This window comes from Myxine glutinosa, chromosome 12 (genome assembly GCF_964187855.1).
Source record: "Myxine glutinosa chromosome 12, kmMyxGlut1.1, whole genome shotgun sequence".
Lineage (NCBI taxonomy): Eukaryota > Metazoa > Chordata > Myxini > Myxiniformes > Myxinidae > Myxine > Myxine glutinosa.
In genome coordinates, this window is record NC_136272.1 from 101,433,621 (window position 1) to 101,451,550 (window position 17,930).

The 17,930-nt window shown below is 50.6% G+C and overlaps 1 protein-coding gene across 1 annotated transcript in view; it reads right to left on the reverse strand.

Annotated features, from left to right (window-relative positions):
• SACS (sacsin molecular chaperone) overlaps positions 1-17,930 on the reverse strand; it is a 60,218-nt gene that overhangs the window by 30,615 nt on the left and 11,673 nt on the right. Inside the window, exons 3-5 of the mRNA XM_068132201.2 lie at positions 3,522-3,672; positions 1,524-1,614; positions 1,287-1,372 (exon numbers count right to left, since the gene is read on the reverse strand). Of these exons, the coding sequence (XP_067988302.2) occupies positions 1,287-1,372; positions 1,524-1,614; positions 3,522-3,672 (328 nt within the window). The remainder of the gene's footprint in view (positions 1-1,286; positions 1,373-1,523; positions 1,615-3,521; positions 3,673-17,930) is intronic.

Genomic DNA, 17,930 nt, shown 5'->3' on the forward strand with positions numbered 1-17,930 from the left:
AATAAATGAAGGGAGCGGGAGACAAGAGGGTGAGAGAGAGGGAAGCACAAAAAGAGTAGGGAACAGGGACATCGGGAGATATGTGGAAGGGAGAGGGCTGGGGTGGGGTACACAGGATAAACAAGATGGACACTACAGGGACTTTCAGGAACGAAAACAGGGAATTTGAAGGAGGTGTATTTGGGGTGGATTAATGGGGGTAAAAAAAAAATTTATTACGCATCATTGCTGCATCATTGCTGCATCATTGCTGCATCATTTAAGCGTCTTTGGGCTTCTTGAAAAGCGCTATATAAAATAAATGTATTATTATTATTATTATTATTATTATTGTTTCATTGTTGCATATCAAAGTAAATACGAGAATGGCACTTGGTAGAGTGCATACCTTTGCCAGGCTGAACAGTTTTACATTTTGTATTCCACTGATTGACCAGATCTGGATTCGGACCTGAACCGAAATCGAATCGGCTTGTTCTTGTCACCTAACCAACGCGTCCACTAAGTTTAGTCATAACGCATCCACAACTTTTTTAAATATCGTGCTATATATCACTTTTCACCCGATCTCTCAATGGTGAAGAATCACTTAAAAATTAAAGAAATTGCGTATCCGAATTAATATTTGCATCGTCACCAAAATTGAATCATTCCCTTCATGGAGAATCAATGAACCATGGGCCATGGAGAAATGAGATGGAGAGAATGAATGGAGAGAACCATGGAGAAAATCAATTCGCCTTCCCACGCCTCCTCCCCCCAAGCCCTCTCCCTCCCATAGATCTTCCGATGTCCCTGTTCTCTGCTGTTGTACTTGTGTGCTTCCCTCTCTCTCCCCATATTATCTCCTGTTCCCTTTATTGTATGGTTTGTGTGTCCGTTTGTTTTTTTTGTGATTGATGTTAGCTCTTACACGAGCCTCGATCTTGTATACAAAAAAAAAAAATTCCTCGTCACACACAACCTGTCCACCAAGTTTCGTTTAAATTCGTCAATAACATTTTGAGATATCGTGCTATGTATCGGTTTTAGCCCTATCACTCAATGGTGAAGAATCACTTAAAAATTATCTGATCCGGATCCTGATTCGAATCTTCACCAAAATCTAATCATTTGGTCCTTGTCACACACGCTACCTCTCCACCAAATCTCGTCCTCATCCGTCCACAACTTTTTGAGATATCTTGTTCACAGACAAACGGACAGACAGAGACAAACAGACAGCAGACAAGGTTGAAAACATAACCTCGACCCACCTTTGGTGGCTGAGGTAATGAGCAACTTACCTTCAGTATTTGTCCACCCTCTGGATAACGGCGCAATATATCTTTCAGAAAATCAACCAAAGGTGGCGTTGATTGGCCGAATTTCCCTGTTTCGAATGACAAACACCTCGTGTGAACAACGTGAAGCGGTCAAGAGATACTGCAGAATAGAATGTCTACGTTTCACTTTGTCTGAAGGCAAAACAATTCTTCAAGCAACAGTATTTTGTGAGCAAATAATGGGATTCATACTTGTACCTCCACCCCGAAGTCCCTTCATTTGCAGGGAAAATCGTATCTGTCGCTGCGCAGTTGAAATGAGAGATTGCAGTTCGACACAGTCGGCCACCTGCCCACGAGGAACAAGGAGCGCAAATCTAACAGGTGTGGTCAAACATCGGCCGATGTAGATTCAGTCGGTGGGTTCACGTTACTCAGAATACGCAAAACAGGGAGATGGTGGAGAGGACTTACGAGGAACCACACAACCACCAAGAATCACGTTCCTTTGATCAACATCCTCCACCATGCTAAATCATTCATTTCATCGAATGCCAATTTGACCCGGGCAATAAACAATTGAACAATCTCTCCTTACCAACAACAAGCAGAACTTCAGTTTCGAATTCGCGAATGGGGAACTGCCGAAAAATAAGAGTTACGGAAAACCCAGGCAGAGTTAGAGCCTGCTTGCCAATTTGAATCTCAGAATGGGTGCGCACATTCGTACACAATCAACTACTGTGATTCCCGACTCTTCAAGGCCAAATAATATCACCACATCTGCAGGACAGGCTACAATGATGTCTTTGATTCAGCTTCGTCACCTGGAGACCAAATAAGCATCACTGTTGGTGAATTTCAAAACGAGACGAGAACGACCAAATATTAACGTTTATTGATTTGTTCAAAGCTGTCTGACCTGGATTTGAATCTCAGCCAAGCTAGACACTGTCATCCCGGTGTTTCACAGGTAGGGAGATTCATCAATGCGTGTGCCCTCCATCGGATGGATGTTAAACTGGGTGTCCCATCTGCCGAATTAGTTGGTGGACGTTAAACTGGGCGTCCCATCTGCTGGAATTAGTTGGTGTACGTTAAACCGGGCGACCCCTCTGCTGGAATTAGTTGGTGGACGTTAAACCGGGCAACCCCTCTGCTGGAATTAGTTGGTGGACGTTAAACTGGGCATCCCATCTGCTGGAATTAGTTGGTGGACGTTAAACCGGGCGTCCCATCTGCTGGAATTAGTTGGTGTCCGTTAAACCGGGCAACCCCTCTGCTGGAATTAGTTGGTGGACGTTAAACTGGGCGTCCCATCTCCTGGAATTAGTTGGTGTACGTTAAACCGGGCAACCCCTCTGCTGGAATTAGTTGGTGTACGTTAAACCGGGCAACCCCTCTGCTGGAATCAGTTGGTGGACGTTAAACTGGGCGTCCCATCTCCTGGAATTAGTTGGTGTACGTTAAACCGGGCAACCCCTCTGCTGGAATTAGTTGGTGGACGTTAAACCGGGCGTCCCACCTGCTGGAATTAGTTGGTGGACGTTAAACTGGGCGTCCCATCTGCTGGAATTGGTTGGTGGACGTTAAACCGGGAATCCCATCTGCCGGATTTGTTGATGGATCTTAAACCGAGCGTCCCATCTGCTGGAATTAGTTGGTGGGGGTTAAACTGGGCGTCCCATCTGCTGGAATTAGTTGCTGGACGTTAAACGGGGCATCCCATCTGCTGGAATTAGTAGGTGGACGTTAAACCGGGCGTCCCATCTGACGAAATTAGCTGGTGGACGTTAAATCGGGCGTCCCATCTGCCGGAATTAGTTAGTGGACGTTAAACCGGGCGACCCCTCTGCTGGAATTTGTTGCAGGACGTTAAACTGGGCATCCCATCTGCCGGAATTAGTTGGTGGACGTTAAACCGGACATCCCATCTGCCGGAATAAGTTGGTGGACGTTAAAGACCCCACGGTGTCCTTTCCGAAGAGTAAGCGACTAACGTCGGCACCATGACCAAATTCCAAATTGCTGCTCTAACCTACAGTGGGCACTGCATCAGCGGCACTGCCACACGACTACAAGAACTGATGCTAACCCGCAGCCACGTGCTGCATAACAACGACAATTGATTCGTTTTTGATCACTTTTTTTACACTATGGACACAGTTCAATCACCAGCATTAAAAAGAACTTATTATTGTTATTATTATTGAAAACTTTAAAAAATATTTTCAAAAACAATTCAAACAATCTTACCAGCTTGTTGTGATGAAACAGGTTCTGGTGGTTCACAGGTAGGTCTGTTTCCTCATAAAACAGCTTTTTTATCTCATCGGTCGTGCTGCTCGAACAAAGGTGGTACACCCGAGGTCCCAGGTATTCATGGTCCACAGTCACAGTTATGATTCTGTAAACCACAATAATGAGAGAGCCAATGGTGGAAGGGGACTATAAACCAGACTACAAAATGTCAGATTGGTGATTCACGTGCAGGGAATTGCAAGACAAATCTCTCAAATGAAAGTTAAGGTGTATCCAGTCGGCTAGCAAGAGTTGGTGGATATTAACGATCCCACGGTGTGTTTAATTGAAGAGCAGGTGAACTATCCCAGGCACCTGGAACAAATGACAGATTCCTATAAAAACCAGCTGTGGTTGGACAGGCTGGACCGGGTTCATGGAAGAGTTGGGATAAAAGATTTTCCTAGGCCGACCCAACAAGCAGGTGGGAAGCAGGTGGTGTACAGGGTGTTAAATAAATGGATAATTGGCACCGTAGTAGTAAAAGGATATGTTAGATGTTGATACTGCACTCCAAGGAGACATTTAAAAATAACCACCTCGACCCAAACCTACCAACATGGTGCATCCAATGATCGATTTATTTGAAACAAAACAAAAAGTCAAAAAGAGGGATATAGACGAGGTAAAATATATAATTATGTAGCAAGGCAGTGTCTAACATGCAGCTTGCTATCTCATCATAGAAGCCACTGCGACTGAGGGCATCCTGCAAAGCCGGCTTGCAACAACTACGTGTCCATCCTGAGGCAAGCCAGAAAACACTGTCTCAAGACCGAACTCTCCAACCAGTCCCTTCAGCCAAGTCATGGTGGCATCTTGTCCCTCACCTCAAATGGCATTACTGCAGACTCTGTCTGAGATAAGGCAGAATGCCTCTACTTACAGTTGCCCCCAAAGCCCATGTGCCCAGCCCATCCTTCTCTGTCCTAAACATATCCCCTCATATCCACTTCCACTTGGACACTGATAATTTTTCACCTGAGGAGGTAGAGGTAGTTATGGTCAGCTTTGATTCTGGGACAAGATGGTTCTCAAATACTGTTTTGCTGCTCTCCGTTGGTTATCCGCTGTCTGCTCTTTTCAACATGTCCTTCACCAAAGGTCAACTTGCGATTATAAGCAAAATCGTGGAAACCATCAGCCCAGCTGACATCAAGTCTTTCCTCATCTCAAATGGCCTGATCTCTGTTAATTAATTTGGATTCCAACCCAACGACTCAACATTGGATAAGTTTCTCCTACTCTTTTAACAACAGCAGACCCGCAATCAGAAAGATGGTCAGGGCTGTCTCTCTGACATATCTCGGCCATTCGACACAGTCCGGCACCCTGCTCTGCTTCCCAAGCTTCTTGCCTGCGGAATACAAGTCCACCTTCTTTCCTGGGTTTCTGACATTCTCCACTCATGCAGCCAGCATATAGCTCTCAACAAAATCCCATTCATCTCCTCTCCCAGTAGAGGCTGGAGTGCCGCAAGGCAATGCCTTTGGCTCAGTCCTATCCCTAGTATATATTAATGTCCTCTCTGATGCTCTAAAAAACCATATTTCCTTCAACATTATACCATATAATTCCACATCCTACTGAAAGGCCAGGAGTAGCCTCACTTTCCACTGACCTGGAGAGGGTTTCGAATACTTACGAGATGTATTTCATTCCAGGCAATTCTCACATTCTCACATTGTCTATCCGCAAGAATTCTCAAACAAATCTACCTATTTCAACAATCAACCACTGGAAGAAGTTAGTTTTCTCAAACTCCTGGACCCAAACATCAGTTACGACCACTCCTTGGTGACCATATAATCAAACCTGACATCCAGAGGCATCCGCAGAGAAAGCATATCAAGTCCTTCCTTGCTAAACCTGAAATACTCAGCTTACTAGGCCTTTGGCCATATCTCATTGGAATACTCCTCACTCCTATAGGCTGGTCTCTCTCTTATCCAAAGCTCTTAACATCGTTGGAAAAATCCCACAAAAAACTAGAAGCACAGGGTTTGCTGCTCTCTCATTTCAGACAGGTTGGTGGCCTCCGTTTTCTCTAACCTCTCCCCAGATCTTCCTTTCTTTGCTCTTCCATCCCTCCATCCCTACCTCTGATTGTTTCTCTCCTCAGTAACATTCCCCTCCATAACCCCCACCTGCCCCGTTTATTTTCATGTGGCTGTTTTCCTCCCTATTCTCTTTCTCCTCTTGCTTGTTTATCCTCTTGCTCTGTCCACCTGTTGTCCCATGACTCACTGCCAGTGCGTTGCCTTCTAACCTCTTTCTGTCCCATGAGTCTAGACTTTGTGTACAATTGAATGATAATTCACAAGAGTTTACACACCTATTTACACAATACAAGGGAGGGGCAGTTAAAAGTCACACTTTTATTCCCAGCAATAACTGGGTTTACTGATGGCATTGGAATAGACATCATAATTTTGGCTATCCCTTCATCACAGCAAAACAGCTCTTTTGAAAAGGGTTAACATTCAAAATGGCAGCTCCTCCACATTTCCATGGCGGTATGCATGAACATAACCTGTCCTGAGCAGCAATTGTTCATTTGGGCATATTTCTGTATTTAATGCTTGCGAGATAGGGATTATAACCTAAAATGGCTCACAAAGCTTCTAAAAGAAGCTGAAAATACTTGGAACTAGAACAGCACTTGGTAGAGCACATAGCTCCGCCAGTCTGACCAGTTTACGTTTTGTATCCCAATGATAGGCCGGATCTGGATTCAGACCTCCAAAATCTAATCAGCTTGATCTTGTCACCTGACTAACACATCCACCGAGTTTTGTCATAAGCTATCCACAACTTTTTGAAACATCATGCTGTATCGTTTTTCGCTTCATCTCTCAATGGTGAAAAGCCTGGTGTTGGCTTAATGGTTAAGGTGGCTGGCTTGAGACCTCAGGGTCCTGAGGTCAAGCCCCTGTCATGCCCTTGAATTAACACCACGTGGGTTGACTCAGCTTGTCATCCTCCCGAGGTTGACAAAATGAGTACCACCTTACTGGGAAGAATGAGCCATTTGAGTATTCTGCGACGGAGTGGCAACCCATCCAGAATTGTGCCCAATAGGCTAGGAAACTGCTTCGGCAGCTCTATGCATCTGAAGATGTAAAAGGATGGTCGTCGTCGTCTTCTTCTCAATGGTGAAGAATCACTTTTAAAATTATCAGATCTGGATCTGGATTCGGATCTTCACCAAAATCAAATCAACGCTTCCTTATGACACACCCGACCTGTACACCAAGTTTTGTTTGAATTTGTTCATAACTTTTTCAGATATCCTGCTATATATCATTTTTGCCCTATCTCAATGGTAAAGAATCACTTTTAAAATTCTCAGATCCAGATATTCACCAGAATCGAATCATTTCGGCCTTGTCACATACCCAACCTGTCCACCAAATTTTGACCAAATCAGTCCCCAATCTTTTGAGATAACCTGTTCACAGACAGACAGACGGGAGAAAACATTATCTCCGCACACCTTTGGCAGAGGTAACAAATACTCAGTGAAAGGGATGTGCCTCTGCACAATGAAAGAACTTTCTCAGCTCAAAGGGCTGAGATCTTGCAGCTGCCTGTACTGAAACTCCTAACGACGTGGGCCGGTGCAAAACCAGAAGGATCGCAGACGGGCATGTTCTCCCAATACCCCCGACGGATCACTACCAATGAAAGAACTTTGAACCTTGTGGGAGTGCCTCCTGTGATCATGACAGACTTGGTTATTTATTTAATGGACATCTGCAATTGGAAAGACTGCTGTGCATCATTACAAACAGAGCAATGATTACCGACTCATCCACAAAGGACATCTTCACGACATGAAAACATACAAATCTTGTGCCAGCTATTATTTATGTGGGAGTGTGATTTTGCCAGGCAGACGTCTCCAAGGGAAACACCGTTTCTGATTTGGGTACTTCTTAACAGCGATGGGAGGGTCATATCTGGGGTTTGTGAATGCAGAGGGAAGGTTTCAAATCAACTTTAAAAATAATATTTACTATTAATCATGTTGGGAGATGGGGGTGGGTGAGTGAGAGCTGTTAACGTACTATAATTCACCAAATGTCCGTCCGTCTGTCTGTCTGTTCGAAGGTACCGCAAAAACGGCTGAACCGATCGCAACGATATTTTGGGTGGGTAATCCTAGGTCCCCCTGGAGTAAAATAGGCTATATTGTTTTTCCAATTTTCCAGTTTTTCCAAACACGATGGAATAATATTTACCGATATGAACAGTGATGTGGCTTTTGTTGAAATTCTAAGTACCAGGAGAGAGTCGATCGACTCCTGACGAACTCTTCCTATATAAACGTGCCGCTCCGAAATAACATGGCAGCGTGTGCAAAGCAACTGAGAAACAGGTGTAGCGGCTGCTTCCGTGTTACAGATTCGGCGCACACTCTTCACACATAAACGTGCGACTGAGAAAGACGTGTAGCGGCCCACTTCCGTTTTGCAGAATTCCATCTTTTTTCAAAATGGGCGCCATGTACTGTTTAGATTTTGATGATTTGCGTGTGATATGATTCAACGGATGTTTATATGAATCGTTTAAAATTAAAATTATTTATGTGGGAGTATTTACCCTTTGAGCTGTGGCCTTTACTGAGAAAGACGTGTAGCGGCCGCTTCCGTTTTGCAGAATTCAATCTTTTTTCAAAATGGGCGCCATGTACTGTTTAAATTTGGATGATTTGCGTGTGATATGATTCAACGGATGTTTATATGAATCGTTTAAAATAAAAAAAGCCTTCAATTTCTGATATTTTGCCTTTTCATTTGGGCTTCCCAGTTTACACTTCTCATTTTACAACAGTTTACATTTTGTATCCCACTGATAGGCCGTATCTGCATCCGGACCTCAATCAAAATCTGATCAGCTTGTTCTTGTCACCTACCCAACTCATCTACCAAGTTTTGTCCGAATCCATCCATGACTTTTTGAAATATCTTACAAACAAACAGACAGACAGGCGTGGGTGAAAACATAACCTCCATCCACCTCCGGTGGCAGAGCTAGCAAATTGCTCACATGATGCACTCATCTTCTCGAGGAGGCAACGGTTGTTAAAGCAGGAAGGAGAGAAGGAGGAGTAGAGAAAAATTGAGCAAACAACACTAAATTAAATTAGATATCATGTCAAAACTTTCAGTGAAATATACTTAGGGTAGGACAGACACCTCCCTCTACCGCCAACCCCACACCTTTCCCTGTCACGTGTGATAAAAGCAGTTAGACACTTTCTGTCCATTTGATTGCATTGGCATACGACAGATCTGTTTCAACGCTGTTCGCTCTAATCCAGGCCTTGGCATGTGGCATGTGGCATGTGGCATGTGGCATTAAGTCCACAAGGCCCTGAAATCTGTTTCACATTATGTTAATCCATTCGGTCAAAAAAATTGCATTTCAGAAAACACAAACGTACATTGTCAGGTTTTCGTGATGCAAACGGCTCAGTGACAACTTTTGGTCACATGGTTGCCCTATTTTCGTCCTTGGCAGGCTGCTTGCAATTGTGGATGAAAGGTCTTATCATCGCTACCACTTTAGAACTGCATATACTCGTGGGCAGTTTGATGTAGCAGTGCAGGTAATGGCATCGAGGTGCACTATAGGTCTTTCTCCACCATGGTTGGACATATGCTACAAGGTTGTTTTTTTGTGCGTCGAGCTCTTTAGGATAGTATCTCAAAAGTCGAGGCAGATCCCAGGAGTGCTCTGTCCTAGCCACTTGTCTAAGGAATATTAATGTGCTCTGGATAATGATAGGGCCCGGCAGCTGCTCACAACGCGCTTGGCTCACTGTTTGCAAAATGCTCGCTCCATTTGAGTGCATTGATGTACTGGAGATGGGTCCACTGTTTTGGGGGTCATGTCATCAAACCCACGTGGGCCATTCTTCAAAGCAGGAGTGTAGATGGGACAATGGATAAATAAGGAATTGCAGAATGCCAAAAACGACTGGAGCACGGCCCACTCGGGATTATATCTGAGAGCAAAGGCTCAGAGGTCCGATGTTTCTACAACAGAGTGGCCTTCATCGTCAACTATGCAGGACACACTTGCTAAACCGAATACAATTATCTGGAGAGAAGCAGGGGATGGAGTGGGGAGAGGAGTGAGGGATTGGATGGGGTGAATCCAAGTATGAAATAAGAGAAAAGGGTTAGGGAAATGGGAGTAGTGGAGAGGTGGGATGTTGGTGGATGTGGCCGAGACACGTCTCCAAGAAAAGGCTGCAGGACCTCCAGTATACCTTAAAAGTATGTTTATATGCCATTCTTGGGGTTTGGTAAATATGTTGTGGACCAAGACTAAAGACCTCTTGACTTAATGTTCTGATTTCCCAGCATTCTGATCTTTACAATAAAAAATGAATCCTTCCTTCACATTGCTTTAACTTTCCAGACTGTAGATGAGATGAATCAACAATATGCTTCTCACTTCAGTGTCGGAGAATTAGCCAAACGAATTTGAACTCAAAGCGTCCTTTCCAAGAGTCGTGTCGGTCTGCGCCGGCAGGCAATCAGACTCGAGGACGGCAAGGTTAAGTGGGGAGCAAAGTGAAGTTTGGGACATTGGGCCTTCATTGGAGCAATAAATAATTGAATTAAATGTACAGGTCGAATTAAATCGAGATGAGAAGAGGAAGAGTTCAAAGTCTCTTGGGTTGTAGAGGATAGATATTCCTGTGTTTCCACATGTCAGGGTTTAATTTCATTGTGTCACGATTTTGCCTCCAGGCCCATCATTTGTGCAAGACGTTTCAAATACACCTGCCACCTTCGTGTGTACTCTTCTCACGGAGCTTTGAATTCTGTTCTTTCCATCAATTAAGCACCAAAACTCCCTTACATGTAACTACCATTGTTTTTGTTACTTATCCCAAGCATGTTTCAGGATCTGCTGTGGACCATTGGTCCACAGTTGGTTGTGTGCTGTCGGAATCCCAACTCAGAGGGTTTAAATTTTAGAGCTAGTTAGGGCAGGAGTGGTTAGGTCCATTTGATTATATTAAAGCGCGGCGTTACGCGCGCTGCTTGCGAGCAAGGAGGAAGCGGACAAGCGGTAACTTATAAGCGTCTTTATTTCAGGAGCTCACTGTAACACTGGCGCGCTCCGGGCTGCGCACCCGGTGTATATCTTGAGGCCACGCCTACCCCTCGGGCGTGGCCACCGCCCACTTGGTGCGCGGAATGATGTCACCACGCCAGTGGGCTTTTGTGTCCGCCACACGCGCCCCCCCAGAATTCCCGCGCACCTGGAGGGCCAGTTTGCGGGGCAGACGAATGACCCGGCCGAAGCGCCCCCTGGCGATCGGCGGCGTCCGGGGTGCAGGGATGCCAGGTGGGATGCCCCTGGCTGCCCCTGGGATGGGTGCAGGACCGGGGGGCGGCATGGCGGCGGGGCTGGGCGGTGCCGGGGGTCCGCCCGCAGGGGGGCGGCCCTGACGTGGGGGTCGGGCCACTGGCGGTGGATGGTCCACGTCGAGGTGGGCCGGCTTGAGGCGGTCTACCGAAACGCGGTCAGGAGTACCGCCGATGTCCAGGGTGAAGTGCTTCGCCCCGGTCTCCAGCACGCGGAAAGGCCCGTCGTACGGGGGCCGCAGTGGTGTCCGGTGGGCATCGTGGCGGACGAAGACGTACTCCACCGTGCGAAGCTCCGGGGCGACGTGCGTCGGTGGGTGCCCGTGGCATGCCGTTGGCACCGGGGCGAACCTCTGGGCGGTCTCTTGCAGAGCGGAGCGCTCCACGGCCGCTCCACGGTCAAGCGGACCGTGGAGTCGGGGAGGAACTCGCCCGGCACCCGCAGCGGTTGCCCGAAGACCAACTCCGCCGCGGATGCACGCAGGTCCTCCTTGGGCGCCGTCCGGAGGCCCAGCAGGACCCAGGGGAGCCTGTCGACCCAGCCGCCGTCGCGGAGGGTGGCCCGGAGCGCGGCCTTCAATGAGCGGTGAAATCGCTCACACAGGCCGTTAGCCTGGGGGTGGTAGGCCGTGGTTCGGTGCAGCCGGACCCCGAGCCCCTGCGCGACCGCCCCCCAGAGCTCCGAGGTGAACTGGGGGCCGCGGTCGGACGAGATGTCTGAGGGGGCGCCGAACCGGGCGACCCAGGTGGCGATGAAAGCCTGCGCGACATCGGCCGCCGTTGTCGACGCCAAGGGCACGGCCTCCGGCCACCGGGTGGTGCGGTCCACCATGGTGAGGACGTAGGTGAAACCCCGCGAGGGGGGCAGAGGTCCCACCAGGTCCACGTGGACGTGGTCAAACCGGCGTTCCGGCACCGTGAACGGGGCCAACGGGGCCTGGGTGTGCCGGTGCACCTTGGCGCGCTGGCACGCGAGGCACGTCCTGGCCCAGCCGCGGACGGCCTTCCGGAGGCCATGCCAGACGAACTTGTCGGCGATCAGCCTTTGGGAGGCCCTCGCGCCCGGGTGGGACAGGCCGTGGATGGCGTCAAACACCTGGCGCTGCCAGCCTGCGGGCACGATGGGGCGAGGACGCCCGAGGGAGACGTCGCACAAGAGGGCCGCGCCTGCGCCGTCGAACGCCACCTCGGTGACGCGGAGGCCCGTGACGGCGGTCCGCAAGGCCTGGACGTCGGGGTCAGCGGCCTGGTCCGCTGCCATCCGGGCATAGTCGATGCCGAGGTGGACTGCGTGGGCGGCGGCCCGGGAAAGGCAATCCGCCACCGGGTTGTCCTTCCCCGCGACGTGCTGGATGTCCGTCGTGTACTCGGACACGGCCGAGAGGTGACGCTGCTGCCGGGCCGACCACGGCTCGGTGACCTTGCCCATCACGAAGATCAGCGGCTTGTGGTCGACGAAGGCAGTGAACGCATGGCCCTCGAGCAGATGGCGGAAGTGCCTGACCGCCAAGTGAAGCCCGAGCAACTCGCGGTCGAAGGTACTGTAACGGCGTTCGGGCGGGCGAAGCTGCCGGCTAAAGAACGCCAGCGGTTGCCAAGCTCCACGCACCCATTGCTCGTGCACCGCGCCCACCGCGTAGTCCGAGGCATCGGTGGTGAGGGCGATCGGTGCATCGGGCGCCGGGTGCGCGAGCATGGTGGCGTTAGCCAAGGCGAGCTTCGCGCCCGTGAACGCCGTGTCCATCTGCTCGGTCCAGGTAACGTCGCCTTTGCCCGGCTTACCTCGGAGAGCTTCGTGCAGGGGGCGCAGGAGCTGGGCGATACGGGGCAGGAACCGATGGTAAAGGTTCACCATGCCCAGGAACTCCTGCAGCCCTCTGATCGTGCGGGGGCGCGGCAACCCCTTCACCGCCTCTACCTTGGCCGGCAGGGGGACGGCTCCGTGCCTGGTGACACGGTGCCCCAGAAAATCGATTATGGTGGCGTCGAACCGGCACTTTGCGGGGTTCACAATCAGGCCATGCTGGCCCAGGCGTTTGAAGAGCGTGCGGAGGTGGCGTAGGTGCTCTTCGCGGGATGCGCTGGCGACGAGGATATCGTCCAGGTAGACGTAGACAAAATCCAAGTCACGCGGGACGCTGTCCATCAGTCGCTGGAACGCCTGAGCCGCATTCTTCAGACCGAAGGGCATGCGCAGGAACTCGAAGAGTCCGAATGGCGTGATGACCGCCGTCTTCGGGACGTCCTCCGGCCTGACGGGGACCTGATGGTAGCCGCGTATGAGGTCCACCTTCGAGAAGAAGGACATGCCCGCCAAACGGGCGGAAAAGTCCTGAATGTGGGGGACGGGGTAGCGGTCGGGAGTCGTGGCGTCATTGAGACGGCGATAGTCCCCGCACGGTCGCCATCCCCCGCCGGGCTTCGGCACGATGTGCAGCGGCGACGCCCAAGCGCTCTCTGAGCGCCGAACGATGCCGAGTCGCTCCAGGGTAGCGAACCCCGCTTTTGCCACCGCCAGCTTCGTCGGCTCGAGGCGGCGTGCCCGGGCATAGACCGGTGGCCCGACGGTGGGGATGTGATGGGCCACCCCGTGCTTGACAGCCCCCGCCGAGAAGGTGGGCCGCGTGAGGGCCGGGAAGCCGGCGAGGAGGCGGGTGAATGCGTCCGCTGCCGGAAGCGTACAGACCAACGTGGCCGGAACCGAACCGTTCGGCAAGCCGCTTGGCAAACCGCTCGTTGAGCTGGGAAACGCACAAGCGAGCGAGCTGAACGTCTCGGCCTGGACAAGACGTCTGCGCTTGACGTCGACCAGGAGCCCATTAGCACACAGGAAGTCCGCGCCAAGCAGTGCCATGGGCACGTCGGCGGTGACGAACGTCCATCGGAAAACCTGCCCTCCGAACCGCAGAGAGAGGCAGCGTTTTCCGTACGTACGGATGGGCGTCCCGTTCGCGGCAAGCAGCGCGGGGCCCCCACCCGCGGTGTGCTTGTCTGACGTGCCGGCGGGAACGACACTCACCTGCGCCCCCGTGTCGCACAGGTAACGGCGCCCGGAGAAGGTGTCCGTTATGAACAGCAGGCTGCTCGAACGGCCGGCGCTCATCGCCACTATTGAGCGCCGGCCTAGGCGTTTCCCGACCTGTTGAAGGAGCATGGCGGATGACACTGCCGAGCTTCGTGGCCGAACTTGGCGTGGAACCAGCACCAGGTGGTGGAGCTGGAGGAGCGCGGCTGGCTCCGCCAGGCCGGTGGAGTTGGCGGGTTTCCCCGCGGTGGCGGTTTTCGCCGCGGCGGTGGGCGGGGCGTGGCGGCGGTCACGAGGTGCGTATCAGCATGCTGCGTATGCTGTATAAGCTGATGCTGTGGATCAGCAGCATCAGCAGCAGCATCAGCAGCATCAGCCACGAGGGCCGTGACGGCCACGACGACTCTCGCCCGCGTGTCCGAAGCGGCGAAGTACTTGTCCGCCTCAGCTGCCAATGCTCGGGGTTCCGTTAGCCCGGTCCCGGCCAACGTGAGGCGAACCTGCGCTGGAAGTTGGCGACGGAAAAGCGCCCGGAATAGAGAACCGGGGGCTTCGTCGCCCAACAGTGACAGCATATGGTCCATTCGGACCGACGGGCGCGTGTCACCGAGCTCAGGGAGATCCAGGAGGCGGTCGGCCCGTGCGTCGTCCGTGAGGCCGAACGTGGCTAGGAGTAGCCGCTTGAGTGCCTCGTACTTGTGGCCGTCCGGTGGGTGGCGAAGGACGGACACAACTCGAGCGGCCGTGCCGGGCCCGAGGGAGGCGACGACGTGGCAATAGCGCGTGTCATCGCCGGTGAGGCGCCGAAGCTGAAATTGGGCTTCGGCCTGGACGAACCAGACTTCGGCCTGAGCCTCCCAAAATTCGGGAAGTTTGATGAAGTTGGCCATGGCAATGGCGTCGCGTGTGGAAGGATCGCTCCGGCAGATCCAACGTCAAGGGGGTCACCAGTAAAGCGCGGCATTACGCGCGCTGCTTGCGAGCAAGGAGGAAGCGGACAAGCGGTAACTTATAAGCGTCTTTATTTCAGGAGCTCACTGTAACACTGGCGCGCTCCGGGCTGCGCGCCCGGTGTATATCTTGAGGCCACGCCTACCCCTCGGGCGTGGCCACCGCCCACTTGGTGCGCGGAATGATGTCACCACGCCAGTGGGCTTTTGTGTCCGCCACAATATCATAGTCAATTTTGGTGGGTAATCATAATTTGTTTAGAGTTCCGGCGATAACCCATCTACTCTTCTCGAAAGACATCATGGGATCTTTAATGCCCATTGATATAGTCATATTGATATATATTGATATATAGTTTCCCGGTGTGTACCCTGGATAAGAATAGGTACACCGTATCCCTGCGTGTCGTAAAAGACGACTAAGAGGGTTGGCGTCAGGAAGGGCATCCGGCCATAAAAACATTGCCTCAAAAAGGGAACCATGACAATTACAACTACATCTGGGCAGGGTACAGCCCGAAGTGGAGATCGGTTTCTGAGGTTTGGGACATGGAATGTAGGGACAATGACAGGGAGATCAGGAGAAGTGGTGGAAGTATTGGTCAGAAGAAGAGTAGACATATGTTGTGTGCAAGAGACGAGATGGAAGGCAAGTGGTGTGAGAATGGTGAAGGGTAAGCAGGGACAGAAATACAAGTTTGTGTGGCAAGGGTGCCTGGAGGGCATGAATGGTGTTGGTGTCCTGTTTTCTGAGGAGTTTGTCGACAGTGTGGTGAGTGTGACTAGAGTGAGTGATAGGTTGATGATGGTGAAAATGATGATTGGAAAGCTCTTGGTGAACGTCATCTCGGGATATGCTCCGCAGGTTGGTCGAAGCGATGAAGAAAAGGACAAGTTCTGGTGTGTGATAGAGAAGCTGATGGAAAACGTGAAAGATGAGGAAGTTGTTGTGGTAGGAGGAGACCTAAATGGACATGTGGGAAGGAGTATGGACGATTTTGACGGAGTTCATGGGGGCTACGGATATGGTGTGAGAAATGGAGAAGGTGAAAGGATTTTGGAGTTTGCTGATGGAGCTGATTTGTTGATTTGTAATACTCAGTTCCAGAAAGAGGATAATAAGCTTGTTACATACACGTCAGGTGGGTCGACGACAACCGTTGACTACCTGATGGTGCGTAGGCGAGATAGGGGGCACCTCCGGGACACAAAGGTGATCCCGGGGGAGGAGGCTGTTTCACAGCACCACTTGGTTGTCTGCGACATAAGGGTGAAAGGTGCGAGGAGAGCTCAGCGGGTGAAGTACCAACCGAGAATGAAGGTGTGGAGGTTGAAAGAGGTGACAGTAAGGGAGGCATTAAAAGAGAGGCTGAGTAGGGTCGAGGATGATGTGGTTGAGCTTGAAAGTGGTTGGATGTCAATGAAAGCTAGTCTGTTGGGAGCCGTTGGTGAGGTATGTGGATGGACAAAAGGACCACCGAGGCACTCAGAAACATGGTGGTGGGATGATGAAGTTGGAAAGAGGATTGACGTGAAGAGGAAGAAGTTCAAGGAGTGGCAGAAGGCGAAGGGTACGTGAGCAGAAACAGCAGAGCATGAAAGTTATAAGGCAGCCAGGAAGGCTGCAAAGAAAAAAGGTAGCAAAGACGCAGGAGGCATGTAGGAAAATGTTCGGAGAACGCTTGGATTCGGAAGAGGATCAGAGAGTGGTATTCAGGATTGCGAAGCAGATAGCGAAAGAGGTGTGATATGATGGGGGTGAGTTGCTTGAAGGATGAAGTGGGACAAATCGTTGTCGACCCAGATGGAATTAAAGGAAGATGGAAAAGATACATGGAAATGCTGTTGAATACAGAGAATGAATGGGATGGCAACATAAAGAGTAACCCAGTTTTAGGACCGGCAGAGAAGATAACTGAGAAGGAAGTTGAGGAAGCGATAAAAGCAATGAAGGGTAGAAAAGCGGGAGGGCCAACGGGAGTTGTGGGAGATATGTTGAAGGCAGCAGGAAGTTGGGGTGTGAAGAGAATGACAGAGATCTGTAATCTGGTGGTGAAAGAAGGCCGCATTCCAGTGGCTTGGGAACTGAGTACCCTCGTCCCTCTATACAAGGGGAAAGGCGACCCTCTGGAGTGTGGCTCATACTGAGCGATAAAGTTATTGGAGCATGGAATGAAGGTCTTGGAAAGGGTGTTGGAGAGGAGGATAAGGAAGAAAGTGAAGATCGACGAAATGCAGTTTGGATTCATGCCAGGAAGAGGAACGACAGACGCGCTTTTCATTGTGAGGCAGTTGCAGGAGAAGTACATGGAGAAGAGGAAGAAGTTGTTTCTTGGGTTTGTTGATCTGGAGAAAGCATTCGATAGGGTACCATGCAAAGTATTGACATGGGCATTGAGGAAGTTAGGAGTGGAGGAATGGTTGATCAGAGTAGTGATGGCAATGTACAAAAGAGCGCGCACAGCTGTAAGGACGAAGGACGGGAACAGTGGTGAGTTTGAGGTGAAGGTGGGAGTGCATCAGGGGTCGGTACTAAGTCCACTACTATTTGTAGCTGTGATGGAGGTGCTGGCTCAGAACGTAAGGGAGGGTTTACCATGGGAGTTGTTGTATGCAGATGATCTTGTGTTGATTGCGGAAAGTATGGATGGACTGAAGGAAAAGATGAACACGTGGAAGGAATGTATGGAGACAAAAGGTCTGAAGGTGAATATCGGAAAGACGAAGGTGATGGCAAGTGGTAAAGCATGTGGTGAGGTGGAAAGAACTGGGAAGTGGCCCTGTGCTGTGTGTAGGAAGGGTGTCGGAGTGAACTCCATTCAATGTACAATGTGCGCTGAGTGGGTTCATCAAAAATGTAGTGGTCTGAGAGGGTCATTAACCAGTGTGGCAGCTACATTCAAGTGTAAGGTGTGCACAGAGGGAGCTGCAGATGGAGGAGATGTTGAGTTGGATCTTGGAGACGGCGTGAAGCTGGAAGGTGTGAAAACATTTTGCT